This window comes from Argentina silus (genome assembly GCF_951799395.1).
Source record: "Argentina silus genome assembly, chromosome: X".
Classification (NCBI taxonomy): Eukaryota; Metazoa; Chordata; class Actinopteri; order Argentiniformes; family Argentinidae; genus Argentina; species Argentina silus.
In genome coordinates, this window is record NC_139653.1 from 43,711,593 (window position 1) to 43,722,716 (window position 11,124).

The following is an 11,124-nucleotide window of genomic DNA, read 5'->3' on the forward strand; positions in this document are numbered from 1 at the left end:
CTAGTAGGATAGAGGTTACGTCCCTTTTCGGATAAGGTTTTTTTCTGCTACAGTTTTTGGTAGGTTAAAATTCTACATTTAGACTATTTTACTGTAGCCTAATCTTCAAAATATATGCTTTCAGAATAAGTCTTGTTATCCCCTAGCAGCAGTGCAGTAAGCCTCCCTTTTAAAACAAACAGTGTAAAATGACATGAGTCGCGTGCAGGCTTGCCTTGTTCTTCTCTTCTACGTTTCAGAGGATTAAGTGTGATAGCCTGTCAGCTGTGACTGAGCTTGGGGGGGAGAGAGGAGAGGAGAAGGAGGGGGGGGGGGGGAATGGGGCGAAGAGGAGAAGGACGGGGGGTTTTCTGAAAGACATGAAGAGACATTGCCAGTAGGCGCATGGGTGGGCTGGGCCAGGCAGGAAGCGATGAGGTCATAGAGAGAGAGAGAGCTGCTGTCTCTTGTTAGAGAGAGCGAGGGAGGGAGGGAGGGAGGGAGGGAGGGGTTGGGGGAGCTGTGACATCGTTTTAGAGATGAGCTCAGTGGCAAAGGCGTGGGCAGCTCCCCTCTCGCTCCTCTCTCTCTCTCTCTCTCTCTCTCTCTCTCTCTCTCTCATTTGGCTGCTGCTGCTGTTTTGTTTTGACAGCGGTGCGGGGCTCAGTAGAATGAACTAGTCTTGCCGAGGTGCAGCAGGGCCGGTGTCATGGTGGGAGACTTGTTTTACTGGAGCTTTTGCTGTCTCAGGCTGTGGAAAAGGGACAAGAAGGTAAGATGGCTCTTCTTATGTAGGCTGTCAGTGAGTGAAAGGGGCTTGGCTTGACCGGCAAGCAGGCATGAAGGCAGACAGTCTCCAGTGGCTTGTGCTGAGTGGGCTTGCCGGCTGCTGCTGCTGCTGCTGCTGCTGCTAATGTGTCCATCTATCTCTCTCTGACAGTGGCAAGGCTTAGACAATCCGAGCATTCGTAATACTATCTATCTCAAAAATAAAAAATTTGGCATTTCATTTTTTTCTGGTTTTCATGAAAAAGAAATGAGCTGGCCATGTTGTGTGTTTCTATTTATAGTGGGTCCCTGCTACTCTAGATGAAGCATGATTCGAGCGACTGGGGCTTGGTTAAAGATTGATTGCATTGCTAAGATGACTGTGGCTCCGTACAGCACTGTCTATCCAGTAACAGTCCACACAGAAGCAGACAGTACAGTAGCTTCTCTGTGCCTCCTCCGGATGTAGACATAGCATCATGTTAAGGCCTCATTGATGAAACATGAGGAATCAGGCTGAATGCATTAGGGACTATGCTAAAGCTCTGGCTCATGATGTGAGTGTGTGTGAGTGTGTGTGTGTGTGTGTGTGTGTGTGTGTGTGTGTGTGTGTGTGTGTGTGTGTGTGTGTGTGAGTGTGTGAGTGTGTTGTTTGAGAAGTGCTGTTTCTGTCTCCTGGTTTAATCTTATTTGCCCTGGTTTTAAATAAGTCAGCAAGCAGCACATTGACACTATGCCAAGGACGGTCTGAGCAGGAAGAAGCCCACAACACTGCTGATTGGGACAGAGGATTATGTCCTAGTTCCCGTTCCTACTACGCAGGCTACACTTCACCTCTCTCCAAACTGAACTAAAGTAATGTCATGTTGAGGGGTTAGAAAGCCAAGCAGTTGCTTGACAAAGTGGATTCTAGATTGTACACTCTCTATCCATTTGTTGTTGTTGTTGTTGTTGTTGTTGTTGTTGTTGTTGTCTTGTTGAGGCCCCAGAATGCCCCAAATGGCATTGGAATTCCCCCAGCATTTGGGGAATTTCGCCGAGAATTCTGGAGGTTTTTTTTTCGTAACCTACTGCATGTGCTGCTGACATTATTAGATGATGGCTTGCTTTTCTTTCGTGAATGCTTGGTTCTGTGGCTTGTACTTGCTAATGGACTTTGGCTTTTTGTCAGTGTGATAAATATAAGCCTAGTCTGGTTAAGGGGTCTGCTTATCCACTTCAAGGGTTATTCTCTTCATCATATCAAGGTGCATGAGGTCACTGTTTATCGTGGGGAAGGTGATGTCAGGGCTCTGTGGAGTGTTTCTATGGGGCTAACTGACATCAGGGGTCATTGGCTGTCTGGTGTTAACAGTCCCCCAGACTCGACACACATGGTCCATATTACTGGAGATGCCTGATATCAGCAAGGACCTACACAGTCCCATAATGCATTAGTCTCACTGTTTCCAAGTAAATAAAAAATAAACGAAACTAAACAATTTGCTAACTGTTTCGAGGGATCCAATTCACTTTTTTAGATTTAATCTGTGCGGTTAAAAGTTAAGATTAAGATAGGGCAGTTTTGTTTACTTTTTTATCAATTTCGAAAGTGTAAAATGGAGTGTCCCTAACTTCCCCTTTCGTCTGATGTTTAGAAAGAATCAGAGAACTTGTGACACTAGAGAGGGTCATAAATTCCTCTGATTGCTCCAAGGGGGCCAATAGACATTCCACACACACACACACACACACACACACACACCCATACACACACACACACACACACACACACACACACACACACACACACACACACACACACACACACACACACTGAGCCCACCTGACTTCTCATAATGTTGGGTCATCTAACAGTGAAACTTTATTGACACATTTTAGTAATTTAATGACACATTCAAGCCCGGCCTTGGTATATCACTAGGGTTCTTCCCAGAAGTCTTACTATATAACTGTATTCACAGTTTTAATAGTGTGAATACATTTGCCCCCCCCCCACACACACACACACCCCCACTGTGGTTACTGCCCCACACACTGTCTCCAGATGCTTTTCCATGACGACCTGACCCTAGTCACTTCTGGGTTCCCCCCTCAAGGGAACATGTGCTTATGATTACGGTTGTTGTCACAAAGACCCTGTGTGCCACATGACCAAACCACACACACACACACACACACACACACATACACTATTAGGAAATGTTCATGGAAAATAGGATCAGGTGATCTAATGCTACATAAAACCCCAGCTTCATTCGCTCTTTCTCTTTCTCTTTCCCTCTCTCCTCTCTCTCTTTTTTTCTCTGTCCCTTAGGCCTTTGAAGCAAAGTCTTTCCTTTGTGCGTGTGCTGCAGCAGCTGCTGGTTTTCAGATGTGGCTGGAGAGAAGTGTGGGTTGGGTGTGTGTGTGTGTGTGTGTGTGTGTGTGTGTGTGTGTGTGTGTGTGAGGAGGGGGTCGGCAAATGGCATCTATGCAGTGTGACAGCGTCACACTGTCTCTTCCTCCACATCCAGCTGTCCTCCTTCTCTCCCCTCTGTGGTGGCTCACACATGAGAGGCCACCACACACACACACACACACACACACATGATAAAACACATACACGCACATACACCCACCCACACACACACACACACACACACACACACACACACACACACACACACACACACACACGATAAAACACATACACGCACACACACACACACACACAGTGTTTTTATCATTTTTATTCAGCTTATTTCACCTTTAAATGACCTTTTTGCTCATCATTTTTCATTTGTTGGCCAAAGCCAGACATTGAATATAAAACACGTAAAAAACACCAAAACACCACACACACACACACGCTAATGCGTCTATCATTATAATGTCATTCCCCCTCCCTTTGAGTCTCTGATGTGTTTTTTATGCGTCCTGTGATCTTAACAACCATGAAAATCATGTCATCCAGTAATAGTTGTTTACAGCTCATTTTTACGAGCCCACTCTCCGAAAACCAGAGTGACTCAGCGAGCCCCGCGGATACTTTTTCTGCTCATCTGTCTCGTCGTGAGCTCCAATTTCACAGCCATTAACCTTCTTTCTGTCTCTCTCTGCCACTGTGCTGCATTGTCAACAAGGGCCTAAAAGGTATAAACGCAAAGGTCAAGAAGCCAAACCATTCTCCATTTTCTCCTGTCTGTCTGTCTCTCTCTGTTGCTATCTCTCTGTCTCTCTCTTTCACTCCTTTTCTCTCTCTCTCTCTCTACAAACATATATAGGTCAGTTAAACAAACTACTTTCTAGTTGGGTTCTTGCGGTTGAAGATACACAGATAGTGTTTTGGACCCAGCTCTTTCCCAGTGGCTGGAAAGAGCTGCTCAAATTAATTACTTAATAATTGATTAATTAATTTGTTGTGGACAACTGACTTCCACTAAACAGCCCGAGGTTAGTCTCTGTGTGTTCTCTGGGGTTTCCATGGTAACACTCCCTGGAGGGCAGGGCAGACATCAGGACGGAGACATTGATTTTTATTAATGGCTCTTTTTTTTTTGGTGAGGCTTTTTCCTCTTGTTTTATCCGTTTTAATGACCATTTAAAAGCAGTGTGTTACTCTTAGAAATATTGCAACATGTCAGTTTCCGTTAGGCTAAAGAAAGCAGCTGGGGAAGTACCTTAATTTCCCAAAGACATAAGCCTATATTTTTTTAATTGGCTCTAATCGCATCTTTTAAGTCACAGGAATATTTATTTCCCCTCGAGTTGTTCTCTTTTTATATTTCATAAATCGTTCTTTGTTCAGAATTCCCCCTCTCACTCCCCTCAGAACCCCTCCTCGATGTTTGAGATTTGAATTGCAGATCATTGCAGGTCTGAGTGCCTAGACACGCCCAGCCCCAATCCCACTAGCACTCAGTGCACATACACCAGAGAGAAGAAGAAGAAGAGAGGTAAAAGCCACAGGGAGTGTGGGATACTGGAGGCCTAACCAATAGGTCTCTCACCTCTGACTCTTAAGAGCCCCTGGGTCATCAGGTTCTTCTTCAAGCAAAGCTCTGATTATCCAGGCATGTTGTTCATTTGCATTTGAGGGTGACTTCTCATCTGGGGCAAATCCATGTATAGATCTCTTCCTGGTTTGAAAACATGTCTGTCGTTCATCAGTTGTTCATGCTTAGAGGACCTATAAGGACAATTAGAAGAGCTAGAAGCTTATTCAATGAACAAGGCAAAGGTTGAGACTCATTCTGCTCTGGTCACTAAAGTGTCCATGGAGAGCATGTAGTGTGATGAGGTATGACTGGGTCACTGTATCTGTTCATTACCAATCCTTTGTCAGCAAGACACCGTCTTTCCTGAGCCCTGCTGAAACTCTCTGCTACCAATGACCTGAGATGTGGCAGAAACATCAGTCTGGTTATTCTCTGTGCTGTTTACTGTATTGCCATGATTCAATTCAATTCCCCACAGCCAATAACTGGAATTGAAGTAAGCATCAGTAAGCTCTCTGGCGTCAGCAAACACAATCTATACAGTACTGTGAGGCTCTAACTGAGCATTGAACTTGCTGACCTGCCCCTGTCCTACTTTCTAGAAGGTTCTGTTGATATTGTGATGTGCGTACTGACCTGAACAGCTGTAAAGCATACCTATTTGTGCATTTGTATTTATACATTTTTACATTTGCCATTTGCCCCCTTGATCAGGTGTGTCATTGCAAATGAGAATTGGCCCCCCCACTAGCCAACCTGGTTAAGTAAGGGTTCGATAGATTCATGAAATTGTTGTTGTTTTTCTGACCCTATTGTCACATGTTGGTCTTTTTGTACATGAAAATGACATGAACATGACCCGATATATATATATATATATATGAATGCATGTTATTGTGTACTAGTAAGCCTGAAGCCTGAAGCCTCTCTGCCTGCCTCTCAAACCGTTAAGACCAAAATGGAAAATAAGTTTCTATTACAGTAGTTTATTGTGTTATTCTTGGAGCATTGTGAATGCAAGGAATCTTCTTTTTTTTTTTTTTTTTTTTTTTTTTTTATATGTTATAGCATTTGTTTAATTATCTAATCAAACCATACTGTGTGTGTTTTGATCCAGGTCGCAGGGGAACAGAAGTACCACCCAGAGTGCTTCACCTGTCTGAACTGCAGAGCGTTCATCGGAGATGGGGACACGTACGCACTGGTGGAGAGGTCCAAGCTCTACTGGTGAGGCCCAGGACAACGTGTTATAGTTCATTCATTAACAAAACAGAGATTGTTGTGGTTATATTTGATAGTGTTGATTATTATCAAACCTAACTGGAGTTAGGTATAAGGCAAAGTTTTAAGTTGCCATTTACCAAAGCATTATTATACAGTAGCTGCTGTTTTTGACTAAAGAGGCTTCTCTCGTCTCCTTCTCCATTCCTCATCACAGTAGGCGGAACATTCCGGAACTATTGGAACAAACGTAGTTATTCTGATCAGAACGCTCTTTGCTCAAAAGAATCATTCATGTCATGCTGCTGTTTGCTGTAACAGCAGCAGGGGAGGCTGGTGGAGGCATTTGATCGATCCCTTATTCCGTTCCATGCATTACAACAAGCCCGTCCTCCGATTTTCTACCTCCACCAGCCTCCCTCTGAACAGCAGTGATGTGTAGTGAGACTGCAGCAGCAGCCTGAAGCACGAGCGGAAGCGTGGAACCGGCTGTGTTGAGGAGAGAGAAACTGACACGAGGCTGCAGCGATGTAGACCTACACAGCCAGTCATTGTCCTGCCTGCTGAATGGAAGTGTGTGTGCTGAGAGAATGAGCGATATTGTGACCGTGACATAACACTCATTCACACATGCTGACGCAATGTTAAGAATGTCATATTCACATCATCAGGTGACCCGCGGTTTCCCTCGCTTCACCCCACTCAAATGGGCTAGGTGGTGAAAACGCCGAAGTGGGTCGTTAGGCTGTTCGCACCCCATTGTTAACAAATAGGTGGGGGATGGTGAAGGGGGAATTCAACGTTGCAAAACACGTTTTGCGCACTATGCACAATGCACTGTTGCTCATACTGTAACCAATGCTGACTTAAGTCTCCCTCTCTCTCCCTCTCTCTCTCCCCCCCCCCCCCCCCCCCCCCCCTCTCTCTCTTCCCCCTCACCAGTGGGGTGTGTTACTACCAGACCATCGTGACCCCGGTGTCCCTGCCTGACTCGCCATGCTCGCAGATCCCCCACACGGTGACGCTGGTCTCCATCCCAGCCTCCACGGATGGGAGGCGGGGCATCTCCGTGGCCATCGACCAGCCGCTCAGTCCCAACGGCTACGGCCCCGAGCACCCACACACCGTCAGAGTGGCCCAGTGAGTATAGGGGGAGTGAGAGGGGGAGTGAGAGGGGGAGTGAGAGGGGGAGCACCGGACAAGACGGAATAGGAAAGTAGTCATTGTCATTGAAATCAAGTGACAATTGATTGGATCCTATGCCGCGTCAAAATGATCTAATTTGACCCTGTTTCTATTAAATAAGCATGTGCTGAATCATACTGTAGAGTATATTATGTTCTACTGGTTAACTGGTGATTTGTCCTCATTGTCTCAGGGTGGACCCCGAGGTCATCAGCCCTGATGTGAAGAACTCCATCCACGTCGGAGACCGCATCCTCGAGATCAACGGCACACCCATCCGGAATGTTCCTCTTGATGAGGTACAGTAACCTCTCACTCTAGTCTTGCATTAAAGGGGCACTCTGGGAGTCAAACCACAACAAAGTGGTCACCCTGCCTCTATTTTGGGGTAAATAGTCTTCTGGCCCTGTTTTAACTTCACGTAATTGTCACAAGGGAAGTCAATTGCTAGTGGTTGTAGACTTCTGGGTCACTTGTGTTCAGGCTCACTAGTGCAGTGATTATTATTATTTCCTTAAAAGACTACGCATGGAATAAACAGAAGGGTGGCCCCGCCTTTGACTCCCAAGGCCGAAAAAACTGTTTGAACTGTCTATCTTAGTCAAACATTTCACCAAAGTGGTCACCCTGCCTCTATTTTGGGGTAAATAGCTGAGCGATGGGCCTGGAGAAATGTAACCACTCTCAAATTCTTAGACAGGGCTCTGGATGCAAGGACGTAACCGTCCGTGAGAGAAATTGCTACATGATGATTCATATTCTGCTGCTGCCTGCTATGCTACATGCTACAAATACGTGTTCTACATTTAGCATGTTTTTTACAGTTAGCATGTGGTCTACAGTTGGCCTGTGGTCTACAGTTAGCATGTGGTCTACAGTTAGCATGTGGTCTAAAGTTAGCACATTCTCTCCCACCAGATCGACCTCCTGATCCAGGAGACCAGTCGTCTGCTGCAGCTCACCATCGAACACGACCCCCACGACTTGGGGGGCTCTGAAGAGGAGCAGGTGGACGGCCCCCTCACCACCCCGCTGTCTGAGGGGCCTGCCCCCATCCTGCCCATCACACAACCCCCCCACCCCGACATAAACAGCCTGCGCTCCCGCATGATCACGTAAGCAGTGTTACCATGACGACTCAACACAACAGACAATGTAGATTGTACAGTTTAGTTAGTTTGTATATCTGTGCACAGCTGAAACATGGGATATTGTTTTGAAAAAAAAAAAAAAACTGAAAATGAATACAGTATTATCAACATAAAAGGGTTAGTTTATCTAAATGTACATAAGACATAAGCTTATATGTATAAGTGCCTTCTCTCACTTCTGTGTGCTGCTTCTCTCAGTTCTTAATTAAGACTGTAGTAATTGTTAGAGTGATGCTTCCTGACAGGCTCGGCAGGGCCGTTTAGCACAGTGACGGGCAATATGGCTGCATGTCATTGATACTGTGTGACTGACTGATTTCTCGTACTCCACCTGCTCTCCCTCTCTCCCTTTCTCTCCCTTTCTCTCCCTTTGTCTCTCTCTCCCCCCAGGCGGAGCTATAGCATTGACAAGTCTCCGTGCTCCAGTAACACAGGCTCCCCTCTCTCCCAGAGGAAAGACATCAACCGCTCCGAGTCCCTCCGCGTCGTGTCCAACAGGACGCACCGGATCTTCCGGCCCTCAGACCTCATCCATGGAGAGGTGTTGGGAAAGGGATGCTTCGGCCAGGCCATCAAGGTAACCACCAATACAACCTCCCCACATGTTTAGAGTAGGCTGGATGACAGTAGACTTGGGGTTTATAAAAACTCAATTCAACTGGACCAGTGGAGTGAACTGAATTTGTGAATTTGAGTGAAGTTCAGTATATTCAGGGATTAAATTGTGAATGAGCGGAGTTGAAAGGTCAAGAATCATTCCAGTGTAGACCGATCTACTGTTCATCTTTGTCCTGTATAGAATGTTACAGCATAAAGGGCGATATATTCATTAATTCCAGGAGATGGCAGCATTGAGGTATTTTATAGATCACTCTCAGTAGAGATCTTAAAGTATGTGTGTATGTTTCTGCTTGGAGGAGCAAATATCCGCTTCGGCAGAAGAGAGAAAGGAGAACAGATTTCCAGGCTTTTAATCCTTAACAGTTCCCAGATTTCCACAGTTTTTGCCTTTGATGCAGGGCCTCACACATGGAGCCCGTCAGGGTAAAATGAGGTCACTGGTGCAAATGGAAAATGTCCCATGTCCCTGGGCGCCATGTGATTACATCATGCTGTGTGTTCCTGCAGGTGACACACAAAGAAACGGGAGAGGTGATGGTGATGAAGGAGCTGATTCGCTTCGATGACGAGACACAGCTGACATTCCTAAAGGAGGTTCGTAACATCACTCTGTTTGACCTTTGACCCCCATGGCCTGTAGCCTTCTCTTACTGTACCATCAGGGCTGGGGTCAGTTCAGTCTGTTCAGAAAACAAATTGAGCAAAATCAAGCAAAACAAAGTGTGCGTTTATCCTGTATGGTTTTTCAATTCATGAATTTAAGTTCACTTCAGCTGCTGAATATATGGAAATGGAATTGACCCCAACCCAGGTGAATATGGCAGAATAATGTTAAACCCTATCTCTGCCATATAATCCTGATATAGTATGTGTCATACAACATTTGTCATCCATGCCAACCCTATGCCAGCCTTCTCCCAATCCGCTCTTACTTACTGTGCTTCGAGGTTTCAAACCCTCTAGAAGGTTCTTCTTAGTCATCCTAGTGACCCACCATCAGAGAACTGGGAGGAGTGTTTGTTTGGGTTTATTCATGGTAGTAGTTAAGTGAACTGGGTGGTTAGCGTAATGAGCTGAAGAGGAGAGCAGGACCTCCTTGTCTCATGCCTCAGGGTCTTGGGGATGGACATTCCAGCCAGATGATGGGGTTGAGCTTCAGAATCATTTCCTCCCTTCCTCTAAAGCATACAAGATGTCTTCTGGCCCTGTTTTAACTTCACGTAATTGTCACAAGGGAAGTCAATTGCTAGTGGTTGTAGACTTCAGGGTCACTTGTGTTCAGGCTCACTAGTGCAGTGATTATTATTATCTCCTTAAAAGACTAAGCATGGAATAAACAGAAGGGTGGCCCCGCCTTTGACTCCCAAGGCCGAGAAAACAGTTTGGACTGTCTATCTTGAATGGGTCAAACATTTCTCTTCAAACTTCAACAAGTCAAACTTCAACAAATTCAAACATCTTGAACTCATCAGGCAAGAACAGAAGTGTTCGCCAGCTTGTGTTAGTATGTGACGAGTTTATACAAGTGCAGAGCCCTTCCTTTGTAATTGGTGTGCTACACAGAGTACGAAGAAAAACACTTATAAAGAAACCCCCCAGACTGTGTTCTGCCCCCAGCTGTTTGTTTCTGGGTGAGAGCTTCGCCTTACTGCTTCAAGAGTTGATAGAATAGCTGTCATGGTGGACCTGCACACACCTCAGTACTGTCCAGAGGAGTGTGTGTGTGTGTGTGTGTGTGTGTGTGTGTGTGTGTGTGTGTGTGTGTGTGTGTGTGTGTGTGTGTGTGTGTGTGTGTGTGTACGGGTACCTCTAATGATGACCTGCCCTCTCATAACCTTAGTTGGGAAGGAGTCTAGGGTGGGGACCTTTTTACGAGGTGTGGGGGTGTGCCTGTCTTCTAAACATGACATTCAGAACTTGACAAACGACACTTTGTGGTAGTCCTTGCCTTCAAGAGAAGCCGTGTTAACAATAGTGGCGAGGGCTGTACATACTGTACAGTAAGCTTCTGGATTACTGAAATAAAGCTAAGCCAGTACATTGTTCTCCTTGACAATACATACCGAAACCTCAGAGCAAAGAAGAAGAGGCCCTTTTTAACAAGCACAAGGCTTGGGCAGAAGATTAAGATGGTGGTGTTATTTTAAAAAGTGCCACCCCCATTCTTTTCAGGTGAAGGTGATGCGTTGTTTGGAGCACCCCAATGTTCTGAAGTTTAT

The 11,124-nt window shown here is 45.6% G+C and overlaps 1 protein-coding gene across 1 annotated transcript in view; it reads left to right on the forward strand.

The window, feature by feature from the left end:
- The first annotated feature begins 685 nt into the window (after window positions 1–685).
- LOC310823087 (LIM domain kinase 1-like) overlaps window positions 686–11,124 on the forward strand; it is a 16,396-nt gene continuing 5,957 nt past the window's right edge. The window contains exons 1-8 of the mRNA XM_083695806.1: window positions 686–751; window positions 5,845–5,954; window positions 6,891–7,088; window positions 7,327–7,432; window positions 8,052–8,248; window positions 8,675–8,861; window positions 9,413–9,499; window positions 11,078–11,124. The exon at window positions 11,078–11,124 is cut by the window's right edge and continues 85 nt beyond it. Coding sequence (XP_083551932.1) covers window positions 689–751; window positions 5,845–5,954; window positions 6,891–7,088; window positions 7,327–7,432; window positions 8,052–8,248; window positions 8,675–8,861; window positions 9,413–9,499; window positions 11,078–11,124 — 995 coding nt within the window. The 5' untranslated portion in view covers window positions 686–688. The remainder of the gene's footprint in view (window positions 752–5,844; window positions 5,955–6,890; window positions 7,089–7,326; window positions 7,433–8,051; window positions 8,249–8,674; window positions 8,862–9,412; window positions 9,500–11,077) is intronic.